Here is a 19,669-nt window from a genome sequence, read left to right as displayed (position 1 = left end):
ATAATACGAGTTCATTCAGACCTTAAGTGAAAGCTAACCTCTATTCAATGACTTGTTATTACCTGTTCAGCACCAGGGATTTGTTTCACCACGTACACACGTAACTGTATATCAGTCTGCATTGACAGATAAACCATGGTATACATCCACTGCTTATCCAGACCTACATGCACTGTAATCGGACCATTAGATGGTGCCAGATCCATATCAGTTTCAGCAACACATGCACCCTCACCATTTGGAAGTACCAAATCCATCTTGGCTTTAGCCTCACCTGGACCCAGACCATTCGGATTTACTGGATCAATCCTGGCTCCAGCAACACCTAGTCCCTGAACATTCGGAGGTGCTGGATCCATCTCGGCATCAGCAATACTCAATGCATTCAACTGGACTGGCTCAGCCATCAAACCAAATCCAGTGAAATGACTAACTAGAATAGTTACTCTCTGTTTTCCGTTGCATACATCTAATAAGCACGTTGATGTCTGCTCACTCAACTCTTTATTTGGATCTATCAGTGGTTGATAGTTACTCGGCTTGTCAATATCTGTAGCAGTGTAGACTGGAGAAAGTTTCCATTTCTCACCAGCGGATTCAAAACAGTGATTAAAAGTAAGACACACTCTTTCTCGAAACTTCAGACCATTAGGACCACAGATAATGATAGGACCAGCGCTAGTCTTCGGTTTGGGACATTTCAGTTGATGCTGATTTTCCCAAGATACATAAATAAAGATTTCTTGCTCGACATCCTTAGGAATGGCACCAGGAGGGATGAACAACTTTACCTTCATCTCCATCAGTAACAGATGTCCTCCGCTGTGATCAAATATCCCTGATGCGTAATTTTTGCGCATGACAGACTCTGATGGAAGCATTGGATCTTTAATGAGGATTGGTAGAACCTGACTCTGTGTGGCCATTTCGGGGCTGGAAGCGGCTACCTCCTCGTTTGGTGGGCGAGAAAAGCCTACCTCCTCGTTTGGTGGGCTAGAAAAGCCTACCTCGTTTGGTGGGCTAGAAAAGCCTACCAGTACCTCCTCATTTGGTGGGCTAGAAAAGCCTACCTCCTCGTTTGGTGGGCTAGAAAAGCCTACCTCCTCGTTTGGTGGGCTAGAAAAGCCTACCAGTACCTCCTCGTTTGGTGGGCTAGAAAAGCCTAGCTCCTTTTTTGGTTGGCTAGAAAAGGTTTCCGCTTTGCAATGGGGTATTTCAATCTGCTTTTCACGTCTTTGACTTTTGGGTACTGAGTCATCATCTGGTCTTTTCTTCTGAGATCTTGTACGTTTCTTTCGACCAGATTCAGTTTTCAGCTCTTGTCTATGGACTAGCAAAATAATGAAAATATTATCACTGTCAATATGTAACATTATGTAATTGTCAAAAATAATTAACACTACCGGGGTAATTAATTATTGTAACATATGCAGAATGCTGAACCACAACCAGGTAATTGCATGTGTTTCTTGACAAATTTGAGAAGTTGAAATTTACTTGTTGATGAATGGACAATCAAGAATCAAACTGTGTCATCTGATGAAATTAAATTGTTAAAATCAAAAAAAGCTTAGATGGAACTCCTGTGTGCTGAGGGTACAAATAAGGAATACTGTATTTGCTGTATCAGAAGCAAATCTCAAAGCAACAAGACATTGTTAATGACATAGTCCCCGTTGGAATTAGGTGAAATGTTATTCATGCCAAAAATAAAGTAATATGGACCAAAAGCATAGTTGATAAATTAGAGTGAACAATTGGCTGGTCTAGTGTCAACAGAAATTAGATGTATTAAATGACTCTTCCAAAATCATAATATATGGTCAGAAACTAAACAGGATATGCTATTCATGCATATTTTGTATCCAAACTGAATTTCATGTGTCCAGACTCATTTACAGAGATTCGAAACACAAAAATATCATCATGTACATGTATCTCAACATGTATAATGTTTGTATCAAATTTGAATGAAATTCTGTTCAAGATACCACATTTTCAAAATCAAAGAAAGCTTAGAAAGAACTCCTGTGTAATTTAAAATTACTCGTACTTGAGATATTATAACTAATATGAACAGATCTGAGTGTAAAACTAATAAGGTCTGCATAATGTAATATCTAAGTACCAAGTTTCATTGAAATGTGATTATAACCAAATAATTATGAATTACTATGCTAATTAGAGAATTAATATGAACAGATTTTAGCCCAAAATTAATCAGGCCTGTCTATTGTCCTAGAGCATTTATGTACCAAATTTTATTCAAATGTGATGATCAGCAATTGAGATATCAGTGTTAATTCATTAATTGTGTTAATTAATCAATTATGTTAATTAGGTGATTAATAAGCATAAATATTTACCAAAAACTAATTGGGTCTCTGCATAGTTTTAGATTCATTGAAATGTGATGATGAGTACATTTTAAAAGTTTCATTAAAATACAATGAGTGGTTCTTTATATATCAGAGGAACAGTCATGGAACAGCAAAAAATTAACTAATTATGCAAAATAGGTAATTAATAAGCACAATTATTTACCCTAATACTAATCAGGTCTCTGCACAGTCCTTAAGTAACTATGTAACAAGTTTCATTGAAATGTGATGATTACTACTTAAAATATCAAAAGCTGAAAATTAATTAAGTATGCAAATTAGGTAATTAATATGTACTGATATTACCCTAAAAACTATCAGATCTGTGCAGTGTCCTATGACATCTATGTACCAAGTTATATTGAAATGTGATGATCAGTACTTGAAATATCAAAAGCTGAAAATTAATTAATTATGCAAATTAGGTAATTAATATGTACTGATATTACCCTAAAAACTATAAGGTCTGTGCAGTGTTCTATGACATCTATGTACCAAGTTTTATTGAAATGTGACGATTAGTACTTGAGATATCAAAAGCTGAAAACTAATTAATTATGCAAATTAGGTAATTAATATGCACAGATTTATACCCAAAGCGAATCAAATCAGTACATTAGTTCAGACCATCTATGTGCCAAAATCCAATGAGTGGTTCTTTATATATCAGTGGAACAGTCACGGAACAGCTAAATATCAGCTAATTATCATGCAAATTAGGTAATTAATATGTACTGATATTACCCTAAAAACTATCAGATCTGTGCAGTGTCCTATGACATCTATGTACCAAGTTATATTGAAATGTGATGATCAGTACTTGAAATATCAAAAGCTGAAAATTAATTAATTATGCAAATTAGGTAATTAATATGTACTGATATTACCCTAAAAACTATAAGGTCTGTGCAGTGTTCTATGACATCTATGTACCAAGTTTTATTGAAATGTGACGATTAGTACTTGAGATATCAAAAGCTGAAAACTAATTAATTATGCAAATTAGGTAATTAATATGTACTGATATTACCCTAAAATCTATCAGGTCTGTGCAGTGTTCTATGACATCTATGTACCAAGTTATATTGAAATGTGATGATCAGTACTTGAAATATCAAAAGCTGAAAATTAATTAATTATGCAAATTAGGTAATTAATATGTACTGATATTACCCTAAAAACTATAAGGTCTGTGCAGTGTTCTATGACATCTATGTACCAAGTTTTATTGAAATGTGACGATTAGTACTTGAGATATCAAAAGCTGAAAACTAATTAATTATGCAAATTAGGTAATTAATATGTACTGATATTACCCTAAAATCTATCAGGTCTGTGCAGTGTTCTATGACATCTATGTACCAAGTTTTATTGAAATGTGACGATTAGTACTTGAGATATCAAAAGCTGAAAACTAATTAATTATGCAAATTAGGTAATTAATATGTACTGATATTACCCTAAAATCTATCAGGTCTGTGCAGTGTTCTATGACATCTATGTACCAAGTTTTATTGAAATGTGACGATTAGTACTTGAGATATCAGTAGAAAAGCCGAAAATTGATTAATCATTATGCAAAGTAGATAATTAATATGCACAGATTTATACCCAAAGCGAATCAAATCAGTACATTAGTTCAGACCATCTATGTGCCAAAATCCAATGAGTGGTTCTTTATATATCAGTGGAACAGTCACGGAACAGCTAAATATCAGCTAATTATCATGCAAATTAGGTAATTAATATGCATGGATTTTTACCAAAACCTAATCACATCTGCCCAGAGCATATATGTACCAAGTTTCATCCACAATCACATACACATACAGACACACTAACTGCAAAGACTCCCATTGTGTGCTTCGCACACGGGAATTCACTACGTTCAATTACCCACCATAGACTCCAGTCAGTCAAAATGACTATTTTGAACTGTAGGCATTAATCAGCGATTCTGCCGGTGACGGAGAGATAGAATCCAGGTCAGGGGAAGCCCCATGACCTCAAGATTCTTTTACCCCTTACGTCATGAACCCACGTGACCGAGGCCACCTGGCAACGCCACAGGTAGCCGTCCATCACTCTTAATTTCTCTCCGCCTCGAGTGGAGATGAAATTTAGCGAGCTCTGCTGGATCGCCTGCTTTTTTTTTTTTCCTATCCGGATTTATAGCTTGGGTTGTTGTCGCTGCTCTGCATCCGACATGGTAGCTGGTAGGATAAGTTTTCCTTGTCTTTTTTTACCCTCGTGTCGTTTTCCCCTTTGTGTGTAGTATTTTTCACAGCAAAGAAATAAAAATCCGGCGCCACTACGTAGTCACATGTTGATTTCATGGCGGCACCTTTTACAACTGTAATTAGTTTCCCTCATGCATGTCGTCTTTTATTTTTAATGTATTTAGCAATATATAGGTGTAATGACAGCACCAGGGCTCGCTGCCGCTCCTCTTGTTTCGAGTCGACCGTGCAGTGGTTATATTCAGAATTTACCAGCATAGAAACCGCATCCGAGATACTTTGTCGTAGTTACGTGCGGGTTTCGGGGTTTTTGCGTGAAAGCGTGTTTTTTTCACTGGAGTTCTGAGGCCTGAGATTTTCTTTCAGAGCCATCAAGATCGCTGAGACTGCATGACCGTGTCACAGCAAGGTCGCGCGTCCAGTAAACAAATCGGTTAAAGTGAGTTGCGTGTTTTGCATGAGTGGAAAGTCCTCACGCTCGGCTACCGGTACTTCATGTACCGGGACGTTGAGTAAGAGGCCCGACGGTGGAGGTACCGATATTTTTCTCGGTCTCCTCCGCCGATCGGAGGACATCCTCACAGTCTGTTTTTTTCAGGCGGTGGTTTACCCGATTTTACCGGCTGCAGCGAGGCTGTGCCCCTGGAGGCTTTCCTCCTATGGGGCCCATTGCGGGTCTCTTTGTGGACCCTTCCTCGCACGGCACCGGGTTTGCCTCCGAGTTGAGGGCTTTGGTCGAAGGACTGTCGGGGCAATTGCGTCCCTGGCAGGCCGGGTAGATCAGACGCAGTCGGAGCGAGCTGTCTCCACTGTGTCCCCTCGGTGGGCAAGCAGGAAGAGACACGAAAGCATGTTTGCATTCAAACACGTCTCTTCCGGGGAACCCCCGTTCCCAGTCACGGCTCTTCCACTATTTTGGGGGGTGGCCGAGGCTCAGGCTAATTGCACCGGTCCTTCTCTGGATCCGCGGGCACTGAATGCCAACGAGGTGTTGGCAGCCAAGTCTCCGATCTCGGGGCAGGGCATTCAGGGCAGGGCACGCGTTGACCCCCCCCCCCCACTTTCAGCCAGCTAGGGTTCGTCACGCGGTAACAGTACAACGGTAACGAATTTATCCTTGTGTCCGGTCCCCGCTGTGGGTTTTGACTCCTTTCTTACCGGCCCACGGGCGTCCCCAGAGGGAACCGACCCTGCCATGAGACGCACAGTCGAACACGCTCCCTCTCACATATTTTAAGTTAGAGGAGACGCAGTTCACTCGCGTTGGATACAGTCGGTACTCTGGGCGGTCCCTCAAAGTCTTCCATCTATATGACTCGGTGAGCCACGCTTTTGGGGTGAGGCGGAGTATCATCGATCCCAGTGATACGATGTATATGTATATACTAAGGTTGCTTCAACGCTTATGGCATCACGGGCATCGGGATCCAAAGCAACCCCGTCGGCACATCTCTCCCCTGTCCGTCTGAGTGCGGAGTGGGGCGCAGAGCACGCAAACGGTGTTGATGGGCAGCGTTGGTCAGCTGCGGAGGATGTAATGCTTAAGGCCCCTGGGTGGGGATAACGTTAGGCAACATTTCCCACTGGACCAAACGCTACCCGGTCGGTGTATTTCGGGATCAGACCCCATAGCGTGGGATGAGACCAAAACACCCCCAACCGGATTCCAAGGCTCCTTCCCCAGACCCCGGTACCATGAATTTGGCAAACCGGGCAAAGGGGGATAGCCGCGTTCCATGGGTGTCTTTGCCAATTGAGGACGACCCATCTAGCCCTGAGGGCAGAGTTGCTTGAGCGTATTATTATGCCTGCCCAGCACTCTGGTGACCTTGGAGGCAGAACGCACCAGCCTCCTAGACCAGGCGACATTTTTACTGGTGGGCCACCGCACATCTACGTGCGACACCCCCTAGTGTTGCCTGGCTCGCTTGGCCAGGGCCACTACTGTGCTACGAGACGCGGCCTTAGACGCATGTGTTTTCGCTGACAAGCTGAGCCGGGGTACGTCCCCACCTCAGTGACGCAGACTGGATACCCTCCACCCTCTTTGTTCAGGGAATGGTGGGTACAGTCTCGGAGCTTCGGAGTGCAATGAATCAGAGGGTTCAGATTGAATCCGCTAGCCAGTTGGTCTTGCCATGGGCAAGCGGAGGGCACCCCAAGCACAGAAAACACAACGCCCTAGGGCGTTGCCCGCTAGCCAGAGTCAGCCAGGAGGCAAGCGCTTATACCCTTCCATGGGAGGGAAGGGTAGAGGCGTGCCCCCAGGGAGGTAAGAGCCAGGTGGTGGCTCCTCACCCTCTCTGGGCGGATGTCTACCTGGCAGCAGGGGAAGCATGTTTGACGCTCACCTCTGCAACCGGGGGAGACAGGCACGTGTTCGGTGAGTGGCCAGGTCACAACTTAGTGACTACTTCAGGCCTTGGGGAACTCGCCTCATGGGGGAAGGGAGCACCCTCCCCCCTTGCAACTGCCGAACACATGGCCACACATCCCTGTCGTACACAGATTGCGCCGGTGTAGTCCGGTTTGGAGACGGCGGGTGAACAACCCCTGGACCTTCCCAGGTGGTGACATCCATTTACGGCATACCGCTGAAATCTCCACTTCCCCCCGTCAGTGTCTCCCCTGTTGGGCACTGCCAGGGGACTCCCGCAAGGCGGAAGCAATCAGACAGGAAGTAGCAGTTTGCTGGGGAAAGACGCCATACACAGGGTACATCAGCCGGAACTAAGTCCAGGCTTCTACCCAAATGTGTTCGTAGTACCAAATCTACAAGTGGCAGGCGTCCAGTTTTGGACCTAGACAGACTGAATCAGTACGTGCCCCTCAATCGGTTCCACATGGAGACACCATTCAGGGTTCTTCTCTCCATCCACCGTTTTGACTGGCTAGCCCCGCTAGATTTAAGCGGGGCCTACCTGCACGTACCGATGCACCTAGCGAGTTGCCATCTCCTTCGAATCGCCCAGCTGGGCCAAGTATTCGAACTTCGGTGCCCCCCCTCCGTTCGGGTTAGGCACAGCGCCCTACGTGTTCACCAGAGGGATGAAACAGGTAGTGCTGCTGCTTCACCAGATGTCGGTACACCTCAATCCGTACCCAGACTACTGGTTACCAACAACCCGGGCAAGGGGTAATAGCCAAACGCATCAGGCTAACACAGGATTTACTTCACCAGCTGGGCTCGTTAGTAAATCGACAAGTCCCACCTCGAGCCAACGCGCAGTTGGTGTCCCTGGGCATGGAGTTTTGACACAGAGGTAAGCTTGGCTTAGCTATTTCAAGCATATTGCTTAGCGCTAAGCAGCCTAGCCGAATGCCTAGTCAGCGTTCCCTCGGTGTCCCTCCGTGAACTAATGCGGATCATCGAAATGATGACCTTGGTTCGAAGGGTCGTTCCCCAGGCCGCACTACGCAGCCGCCCGGTATAACACTTGTTATATCGCCGAGCTCTTCTATGGGAACTAGATAGGCAGGTTTCGATCTCGGACCAAGTGAAGGAAGCCCTGCCCTGGTGGTCGTCACTGACCAACCTCGGGCAGAGGGGCCCCCTTGGACCCGCTCGCCGCAGGCATGACTCTGGTAACAAATGCCCCCCCCGGGGTTGGGGAGCGCATCTATTGGACGAACAAGCCCAAAGATATGGCTCCCGCATAGTTTTGGGACCACCATATCAACCGGCTCGAACTGTGAGCAGTGTACAATTAGCACTACCACGCTTTCTACCCGTAGTTCGAGACCACAGAGTCCTGCTCCGCACAGACAACGCAGCGGTGGTCTCCTTCAAGAAGGAGGGGGGGACGCATTCCCCATCGTTGTCAGTCCTAGCGGAGCAAAATCCTCCTTTGGTGCCTGGAATACAATGGGGAGCTAACCGCACACCACCTTCCAGGGGTGAGGAACAGTCTGGCGACGCCCTTTCATGGCGACTCCGTCTCCCGAACACGGAGTGGCTGATACCCCAGTGGGTAGCCTCCAGGCTGTTTCGGCTGTGGACGGTCCAAGGTTAGACCGTTTGCCGCACCCCGGAACACCAAGCTCCCGACGTACGTAACACTCCTGCTGACTCCAGGAGCCTGGGCCAGGGTCGCTTTGCTACCCCCCGGATCCACTTAGTTGTGTACGCTTTTCCTCCCTTCCCGCTAGTCCACCGGGCACCGGAGAAGACTTCGACAGGTGCACACCTGCATATTATCATTGGTTGCACCCAATTGGCCGAACAGGGCCTAGTTTCCACTTCTGTCGGAAACGATAGTCGAAACACCAGCAGTGCTTCCGGACTTACCGGACATGCCGTCCCCACCAGACGGTGCACTACCAAGAGCCCAGCGGGTATCACTTACCCGCATAGAGGCTCTCATTAGACCCGCCCATACGAAAGCTTTATCTGAGCGGGCTGCCAACGTCCTGGCCAGGGCGAACTGGGATTCCACCAATGCAGCCTACATTTCTAGGCTGCGAGCATACACTGGTTAGTGTAGCGGAAGGGAGATTGATCGATACCATCCCTCTATTGGCCAGGTAGCAGGCTCCTTCGTCCACCTGTTTGACGAAGTGGGTTTGTCCTACGCAGCGATCGTTGGCTACAGGTCGGCCTTGTGCCCCACCATTCAAACGTACGGGAACAAGACTAACCGCTTGTCCTATTATTAGGAGACTATTTACTGCTTTCCAGACGCTGAAACCCCATGCAAGGGAACTGCCCAACTGGGACTTGTCGGCTGTGTTGTCCGCTCTAAGCAGACCGCCTTTTGAGCCTCTCCAATCAGCACCACTCAATTTTTTGAGGTGGAAAATAGTCTTCCTACTGGCCCTCGCCTCAGGTAGGCGCCGGTCAAAGCTAGGCGTGCACTATCCTTTGCGGACGGTTGTGCCGCTTTTATGGGCGATCAAGTTGTACTAAGACACGAATCGGGTTCTCGCCAAGAACCAAATCCCAGGACACGATCCTCAACCGATCGTCATCCCCCGGCTGGCAAATATTGTCAGTCCGGAAGATCAGGAGGAGTTGCTTCTCTGCCCGGTCCGAGCGCTGAGTTGCTACGAGAACCGTACCAGGTTTTCTAGACGGGGACCCAAACACATGTTTTTGTGTTACGGCCCTGACAAGCGGGATAAGCCGGTTTCCCCGACTTCCATCCCCAGGTGGATTACTGCGACTGTACTGGAGGTCTATAATACACTATCCTCCTCAACACAGACCTTGCAGAGACACCAAGTACAAGAACATGAGGTCTGTGTGATTGCTAACTCACTAGCGCTAGCGTCAGGTGCCCCCTCAAACACATTCTGAGGGCAGGCTTTTGGAGAACGCAGAACGTCTTCATCAACTACTACCTAGGAGACACCCAATCTATTGAGCAGGGTCTCTTCAGGTTAGGCCCCGTCGTAGCGGGTCAGGCCTTGTTTGCTGACCCAGCCCGAACGACTGCAGGGGCCTCTGCGCATAGGCGATAAGTCAGTCTCTGCATTTTTGCGGGCAGATTGTCTGTTCCACTAGCACTTCCTGGAAGCTCCCAGGTTTCGCTTCTGTCGACCTACGCCCTCATGCGAACTGTTTCGGTCCTACTTCAAGCTTATCACCCCGAGTTCGGCTTGGGTCTAGCTTTCTCGGGCACACCGAACCCTGTCACCACAGCAGCATTGGCTTCTTGCTTCTGGGACAGCACAGGCAAGGTAAGACACCACCCTTCTTGGGTCTTAACTTAGGTCTTTGGGTTTGTTTTTCATCCTGGACTGGGGGAAAGTCTTTCATCATTCTCCTTTTTTTCTGTTTGCTCGGAAAAACCCGCCACCTATCGGTGTCTGACTCTGCCTACAGTTCAAAATAGTCATTTTGACTGACTGGAGTCTATGGTGGGTAATTGAACGTAGTGAATTTAGGCGAGGGTTCTTCGAACCCGCCTATTCACATAGTTCATACCCACCATAGACTCCGGGTCCCCCCCAACCTCCCCACTCTTTCCGTCGCGTTGGTCTAAGTCCTCGAGGCGGAGAGAAAGGAACCAGAGTGATGGACGGCTACCTGTGGCGTTGCCAGGTGGCCTTGGTCACGTGGGTTCGTGACGTAAGGGGTAAAAGAATCTTGAGGTCATGGGGCTTCCCCTGACCTGGATTCTATCTCTCCGTCACCGGCAGAATCGCTGATTAATGCCTACAGTTCAAAATAGTCATTTTGACTGACTGGAGTCTATGGTGGGTATGAACTATGTGAATAGGCGGGTTCGAAGAACCCTCGCCTAAGTCAAAAACAAGATGGATGCCAGTCAATTACCTTTGATCTGATTATGAAACAAACTGACTTGAACATGTATTCCTATATGTATGATGTATATGCCAAATATCAATGAAAATGGTCCATAAGAGATATAGTATGGTCAAAAAGCAAGTTGGCCGCCAGTCAGCCATCTTCATTTGATCTGATTATGAAAACAATTTTTTCAATAATTCTAGCACGCATGCAAAAACAAGGTGCCATACTGAGCTGTTCATGAACATTTTTGCATAAATTTGCATATAGTGTTGAGATACTCGGAGCTCCTCAGACCTTTGCAGAAGACAAGTATAAGCTTCTTGAAGACTGGAACCTGCTGGTTTGATTTTGAATACTTCTCTAAAGACAAGCAGCTTCTCGGCTGAGATAGCTCCGCTGTTAGCAATGCACATTTCAATTAAAGAACAGAAGATATCATTAGAAAATGAACAATATGCATAGTATCAATGCAATGGGACTTGCTGTTTTCAACAAGAATTCAAAAATATCATTTTTCACCATAAATGATTGTGGTTTTTAACAAGAAGAAAATATCACTTTTTACCAAAAATGACAAAAATATTCACCAAAATTAAAGAATTAAAGATATCATTACAAAATGAACAAATCTGAGAGAGGTCCACATGTAGTACCTATATGTACTATCAAAGCAATTGGATTGCGGTTTTTAACAAGAAGTCAAAAATATCACTTTTTACCAAAAATGACAAAAATATTCACCAAAATTAGAGAATTAAAGATATCATTACAAAATGAACAAATCTGAGAGAGGTCCACATGTAGTACCTAAATATGTAATATCAAAGCAATTGGACTTGCGGTTTTTAACAAGAAGTTGAAAATATCACTTTTTACCAAAAATTACAAAATATTCACCCAAATTAGAGAATTGAAGATATCATTACAAAATGAACAAATCTGAGAGAGGTCAACATGTAGTACCTATATATGTAATATCAAAGCAATTGGACTTGTGGTTTTTAACAAGAAGTTGAAAATATCACTTTTTACCAAAAATGACAAAAATATTCACCAAAATTAGAGAATTAAAGGTATCATTACAAAATGAACAAATCTGAGAGAGATCCACATGTAGTACCTACATTGTATATATGTAGTATCCAAGCAATTGGACTTGCGGTTTTCAACAAGATGTCGAAAATATCACTTTTTACCAAAAATATTCACCAAAATTAGAGAATTGAAGATATTATCATGAAATGAACAAATCTGAGAGAGGTCTACCCAAGGTACATATACAGCAAGTATCAAAGTATTCAAGAAGAAGTCGAAAAAGTAAAACATTGACACAGACGACGACGGCGGACGCCGGACGACGACGACAGACTGCGACGACGGCGACGGACAATCACTCATATGATAAGCTCCGCTCGACAAAGTCGACAGCGGAGCTAAAAAGCAAAAAGGCAACGATTTTCAAGATGAAGTCATAAAAGTAATGTATTCCATGACAAATAATCATCAAAATAAATAGCTCCACACTGTCAAAAAAAAAATATTTCTATGGCAAAGAAAAATATGTACAAGATCACATATAGCTGACCCATAAACCTTACACATGATGAAGGCCTCTTCCATTCCCATTGTTTGACGTTGCACAGCCCTTTCATGCTTAGATACATCTTTGTATATTTTGCTACTAGAAGGTTCAATTATGAACTTGGTCAGATCTTCATATCTCTGAATTTTGGCTTCATATTCATCATCTAATGGTGAAAATTCACCCCGATATCTGACTTGTCCTTTCCCCCACGATCTTGCATGCTTGCATTGACCAAATTCAGTTTCCAGCAACTCTTGTTTGTGGACTAGCAAAATAGAGAAAATATTATCATTGTTAATATCTATTATTATACATCTGTCACCGTAACAAGATGAGTTGCAGCGTGCCATAATTTTGCCGTATTTTATGGGGTATTTTCATCCTAGCATATTAGGAAATGTGAATTCCAAATAAAGATTGATTACGCGCGTAAGCGTCCTCTAATAATAAAAACAAACATGGCTGCCACCAGTTTGACCGGACGGACTCCACACAAAGAAGTTCGCTGATTCTGTTCTAAACTTTTTAGATTTCGGCATTCCTATGGTGTATCTTTGGAAGGAAAAGATAATAACAATAAGATTATTACGAGGATACCGCAAAGTATGCACTCCGCTGCGCGTCGGTCGATACTGTCGCTGTACTGTCTTCGTGCATACTTTGAGGTATTCTCGTAATAACCTTATAGTATTACATGATTGTTGAAAAGTGGGAATAACACACACACACAATAGTAGAAATTTACAAATCCAAGAAGACAAACTAATTTAGGTCACAGTGCACTAGCCAATAATTACAGCAAGTCTCGGAAGTATTGGGGCAGTCAATTTGCAAACTCGCTAGCAAATTGGCTAACTGCTTTGGTTTTGACTAAACGGTTGGCTTTCTAATTTCCCTGGCGCCGTCTCGTAGTCACACCCACTCTGGGCAAATATATATATAACAGCAGGAGCTAATCAGCGATGACAGTCTTACAGTTGAATATTTCTTTCGCTTTCAAATATACCAGGAAAAGTGTTCTATGTTCTTCGTGTAATGAGGTGTTCATATACAAGTGATTGTCCATGCAAAATCGACAAATGAGATCAAATTTTTTAGCGGTTGGCTGAATGTTACCCCAATGGAACGTTTGGATGTGAAAGTTTGTTGTTTTCTAATTTGTAGGAAACTGTTTCTCAACTTGTCTCTTTATTTAGTTTCAAGCAGTGTTCAAGATGGTTACTCCCATATAGTAAATATCGATGGGTTAATCGCATTTATCATATTATCACTTTACGCCAGCTGACTGTAGTCATTCTCAGGCTGAACAGGGAAACTACTTTACACACCTCGCATAACAAAGCAAATCATTCAGGGGAATCCAGACATGTACCAGCCTACGTAATAACTATGAAAAGTAGAGTCAGTTTATTAAAACTGAATTATTACAAGAGGTTGAGTTTAATGGAATCAACCAGATGGTCAAAAATTATTTTTAATAAACTAACAGCAGTTAAAGAGAATACTGTAGAATACTTTATTTTCGCTTGGAATTTATTTTCGCTATTTTCGCTGAGGGGATGATTCCGTGAAAATAAAATCCAGCGAATATACTTTTTTTCCTATATTTCACATTAAACTCATCAAAAATCAGTGAAAATAAATTCCATACAAAACGCCCAAAAAGCCTTTTCAGTGAAAATTAATTCCAGCGAAAATAAAATATTCCACAGTAATCTGATTAAGACCTGGCCATGGCTAAATAGCATTGAAGATATAGAAAGAAATATAAAGATAAACAAAAGTCAATTCACTAATCTGTCTGAAAGAAATATTAAAAATTTGATTGTAAAAAGTGACGAGATTCAATGGAAACAAAAAATGGCAGAGAAATCAAGTCTCGTTCATTATAGAAAATTTAAAACAAATTTAAAATATTGTGAGAAATATTTATTATTAATAAATTCTTTATCCAACTTCAAGGGCACCCAATTAAAATTCAAGGCAAGATCCTGCACTCTTGGTTTGGCATATGAGAAAAGGAAATGGGCAAACTTGGATAATAATGATTGTATCTATCCATGTTGCAAAAACGAACCTGAAACACTGGAGCATTTCAAATTACATTGTGAATGTTTCTCAGCACAGAGAAAAACTCTAATGGAAGGGATTGAAATGCTCCTATGTAACAAAAATGAAATAAATTTACATAAAGACTTCATAGCAAACAAAGAAGTGCTATGTTTAATCCTGGGTGACAGTACAAGGCAGTATAATTCAGTCCTGTGTGACGAAATTAATACTTTTACAAAAAAATTCTTAGTTGATGCCATGGACAGTAGAAAGAGGTATACAGATAATATTTAATATTTTTCCAGTGTACTTCTTATATTTTAGTTTTCTTATTTTTTTTGTTGTTGCTACTTTTAGATGTTTTTTTGTTGTTGTTATATTTTGTTATCTTAGTTCATGTAACTTAATTTCTTTTTGTCTATCAAAAGTTTTTTTTTTTCATAAGTCTTTGAGTGAAATGTATTTTTTATTTGGTGCAGCTCCTAGTTTACATAGTGAGCCCCTGTTACAAAAGTAAATAAATAAATAAATAAATAAATAAATAAATAAATAAATAAATAAATAAATAAATAAATAAATAAATAAATAAATAAATAAATAAATAAATAAATAAACAAACAAACAAACAAACAAACAAATAAATAAATAAATAACATTCTATGTCCCCTAATGCAATATAGACTTGCCCAGAGTGGATGCTACCACATGTCGCCGCCAGAGAGATTTAAAACCCAACTGTCAAAACACAATCAGTTAGCCAATTCGCTAGCGACTTTGCAAATTGGCTGCCTCAATACTTCTGAGACGTGCTGTAAGTCATGTTACACTTGAATTACAGACATAAAATTAACATAAATTACAATATGCAACACATGATTTGACATTGAAGGCAGATTGATGCATTATAATTACCTACCACACCACACTCACTGCCCCCCCCCTAAAAAAGGCAGCTCAAAGTAGTATGTAGTTTAAAGGTCGGTGGTCTTTGTTCTTTGTGTGTTCAAATTTCATGTAAACAGACAATGTATTTTACTTGCATTGTGTTCATCTCTATGAGTCCAATATCAAACAGGACGCCACGAAACCACAACTGCCTTTTAACACTGTCACATGGTGACTACGGTAGTTGAAATAATTGAGTCAAACCTTGGACAACATGTAAACACTATGTTGATTGTATATTACACACATAGAAAGCCATGCATGTAAAGTCTTGGTTCAAAACAAACCTTCCTAATACATGAACAGAATATAAAAAAAAAATAACTAGCACTCACTACAGTCTGACCATGGTTTTCTCGGGATAGGTTCATACGAATACATGGAACATGAACCATCCAGGATTTGTGTATCCTGAAAATAAACATAGTGAATAAATTGTAACCTACATTTTCATACTACTGGTACCAATTTTTTATTTGATGAAAAATGCAAAAGATATTGAAATTGTGTTAGATTAAACAAAAAAAAAGTAAAATTAAACATTTGTATGTTATCGTAATAACCTGTGTCAAAAATTTTGTGAATATTCACTTAGTTTTAATTTCATGAATTTGGCAGCGAAACAATGTTTTTTACTATTATTGTTCCACATAATCATTTGGATTTAATTTATCAGTGAAAATAGCGAAATTAAAATTCAGTGTCAAATAATTAATACATTCACAGTATTCCAGTTGAGTTGTGAATCATCCCTTTGGTTACACTTTCACTATATATAAACAGTCAGATTCTTTTCAAGCATGGCAGCAAGCACATGTACCGCTTGGCTGGTTCCCGCCTCAAGTGTCATGGCGTACCAAGCCACAAGAGGCCGGTAACTAGTAACGGTTCCGGCATTCTGATTGGTCCGTCACTTTTTCGATGCTTGTTCTATTTCTCTTGGTTACCTGACGTCAGTGCTTACGCGCTTATAAAACTGTTTCTTTTGTTATAAATTTGCACAGAAACAGCGAGAACTGCCAGAAACATATCAAATGTGTAAATCTAAGCAGGCATAATGTATTGTTATGGTGTAATGAAAACTTGTTTACAGAAAACAAATGTTATAATGTTTTCAAATCATGTCACACAGTCATGTGCCTTTGGGCCAGAATCCCGGCCCAGTGCAACAATATGGTGATTATTAGTTACCTGCGTCCAACTTGTCATTTGCAAGGGACGTTGGGAACCAACGAAATGTACAGCGAGATGGGGGAGTATAGTATTTCCTTGTCTCCAACAAATATATAGAAGATTGGAAAATGAAGATTTTCAAATCATTTGACTTTGAGAAATTTGTGACATCACTGAGCATTGTACAAAGGTGAACGATTTTGACAGTGATTGTGATTATAACATTACCCAGATAGATCATCACAGGAAACACTATAAATCAGTAAGCGATAATTTATACTGCAAACTAAAACCAATTAATTCCATCATAATCAGACATGACAATTCAAAATAAAAATATTTCAAAGAACCAAAGAAAACCACTAGATCAAAAGAGAGTGAACAGTACATGGACTTATCATACTGTTGACAATCAAATGGAAGTGCCTTTTTAATGAATGTGTATCAACTAAGCAATGCAGCTTTATCAACAGATATTCTGAACTGAAACAGGAATTGTTTGGAGCAGATTCGCGAATTGTCAGATTTGAAAAAAAAGTTATGTTATGACATGACAGAGTGTCTGTTGTTCAAAATAAACAACATTAAATCTGAGAAACAAAATGACATGCATCAAGGACCCATACTGTTCAATGATTGTACCAAGTTTGAACAAAATCCATTCATACACGACCCAGATCTGGCTCCAGAATAGCAGACATGCTTCAGCTTGATTTGCAACAGTATTAAAAATGGCCGCCACTTGGCCATCTTGAAATTGAATTGTCCAATTAATACATGTGCATATGTGTTGACATGGTGTGTATATACTGTAGAATACGTTATTTTTGCTTGGAATTTACTTTCGCTGAATAGATGCTTCCGTGAAAATAAAATCTAGCAAATATACTTTTTTCCTGTCTCACATTCGACTCGTCAAAAATCAGTGAAAATAAATTCCATACAAAACACCCAAAAAGCTTTTTCAGCGAAAATTAATTCCCGCTAAAATAAAGTATTTCAAAGAATATAAAACATCCACAAGTAGATAGCTGCATCTATCAATACAAATCGTAACTCAAATATTAGCCCTCAGCAGACTTCATTAAATATTCATTAAATATAAGTAGGCAAATCATTATGCATGGAATTTACCTAAACTTAATCAAATCACACAAGACACACATACAGACATATCAAAGCTTAGTCCCATTAGGTTTATGTAAGGTCTTGACTTACATAATTGGAGCCCTGTGTACGTTGAATTTGTTGGTCAAATATAGGAACAGATTTGAACGTTCTTCTATGAGTTTCATTCATCAAAACTGAAAAATACAAAAAAAAATCATCAATATACTACAGAAGCAATTCACGCTGACAATTTGTTCTTTACATTTTTTAAAGTAGAATCTACACACAAGTAAAATTACTGTCGTTTTCTTTTTTCTATTTTAACATATTTAATATATCATGTAACAAAGATCAAAAAAAATTAAAAATTAATAAAAAATATGGAGTCATCGTGAAAAATCAATCAATAAAATGCAGTGTAAATGACATGTTTTTAATATATCTCAAAATTTTGCTTGGTGACAAAAAGTGGAAATTCTTATGTAGAGAATCATGAAATACGTTTTCATTGTGATCTATGGAAATAGCTGCTAAAATTTTAAGCATACTATTTTACTTTTTTTTTCGTCACAAAACAAAGTCAAACATAGTTGAACTCTGGCGACCTTGCCCTTTGTTATATAATATAATTCCCTTTATCATAGTTTGTTTCAATATAAATATGCATTGTCATAATTAATTTTGAATACAAACAAGTTTTGGGGTTGAACCAACAGTGGGGAATCAGTCTATCGAATGTCCTTAAAAGATGTAAATATCTTACAAAAACATTGGTGCCTTATTTGTTTAATTATTTTAAGGGACATAATTTCCAGCTTTATTCAAAGTAATTCAGATATTTTAGTATAAAAACAAATGCCTCATCGCAGAAAAAAAGTGCTGCATTTAGACGTGAATAGATTCATAAAACATGCAAGATAACAGAAAATCTTAGCTGGCTTTGTCCAAGTATTTTGTACAGGTGTCTGTCAAAAATTAATAATTCACTGAGACAAATAGGAACTGCCTCATTGTGTGACTACTGTATTATATGAAAAGTAAAAAAAAACACCCTCTATGAATAGCTATCATGTTGCAAGCTCTGCTTAGTATAGTTGGTGTCCAGTGGAAGGAGAAGTCAACAGTACTGTTGCCTCCTGAGAATCTACATCTTCAAACACTGCAATCTTTGTTTTTGAAGTGCGTTTTTAAACTAGTATTATAAAAACTCTATCATTCTGTTCTAATAGCTGAAACATACTCCTGCGAGTTTTTATTTGTCGAATGAACTGTTTGTCAAATACAGAATACATATATTTTAAAACAATTTTCTTTTCAAAATGTGGATGAAACGTTTTGCTTTTTATGTATTTGTTATGTATTGTTTTTGATTTGATAACTTTGAACTAAACAGATTTTCTATTAGCTTCAGATCTTGATCAAAGTTTGGCACCCATAGGAGTGCTTATATTGATTTTCTGACATCTTGTTTTCTGTAAAGATTTTATTGGTAGGTTCGCAAATGTGTATCAGACTCTGCAATCTCTCCATGAGTTGGTTTTGAAACCCAGAATAGTATTCACGTGGGATTTGGGGGGATACATTACCAAGGATATTATCACAAGATAAATGATACAAGGGTATTCAGATGCAATATTCCCGTGTAAAAAAACAACATTTCGTTGTGACCTGTGAAATAAATAAATTCGAGTTCAAAATCAAATCGTTTGATTTTTGCGACAGACGTTCGGCGCGCGTCTTTCACACAACTTGTGAGATCGCCCAGTTGAACGGCTTTGTCACTGATTCATCATGAAAGACAGCCATCTAGATATGTCAAGTATTATAAAAAACAATATAATAACCCACCGTGTTTGTTTTTGTCGATAAATGCAGGCATCGGTCGATAACGATGAACATCATTCTGTAGATAGAAAATAAAGAATTA

General features: G+C 40.6%; 1 protein-coding gene across 3 annotated transcripts in view; it reads right to left on the bottom strand.

Annotated features, from left to right (window-relative positions):
* LOC102808619 (uncharacterized) overlaps positions 1-19,669 on the bottom strand; it is a 41,850-nt gene that overhangs the window by 11,397 nt on the left and 10,784 nt on the right. For all 3 annotated transcript variants that reach the window (XM_085505783.1, XM_085505784.1, XM_085505785.1), the window contains 5 exons: positions 19,591-19,645; positions 17,851-17,936; positions 15,795-15,870; positions 12,476-12,727; positions 63-1,330 (listed from right to left, as the gene is read on the bottom strand). In XM_085505783.1, the coding sequence (XP_085361909.1) occupies positions 63-1,330; positions 12,476-12,727; positions 15,795-15,870; positions 17,851-17,936; positions 19,591-19,645 (1,737 nt within the window). The remainder of the gene's footprint in view (positions 1-62; positions 1,331-12,475; positions 12,728-15,794; positions 15,871-17,850; positions 17,937-19,590; positions 19,646-19,669) is intronic.

Source organism: Saccoglossus kowalevskii, chromosome 11 (assembly GCF_978046115.1).
Source record: "Saccoglossus kowalevskii chromosome 11, keSacKowa6.1, whole genome shotgun sequence".
Lineage (NCBI taxonomy): Eukaryota > Metazoa > Hemichordata > Enteropneusta > Harrimaniidae > Saccoglossus > Saccoglossus kowalevskii.
Note: the sequence above shows the minus strand (reverse complement) of the source record. Positions and strands in the feature narration are given on the sequence as shown.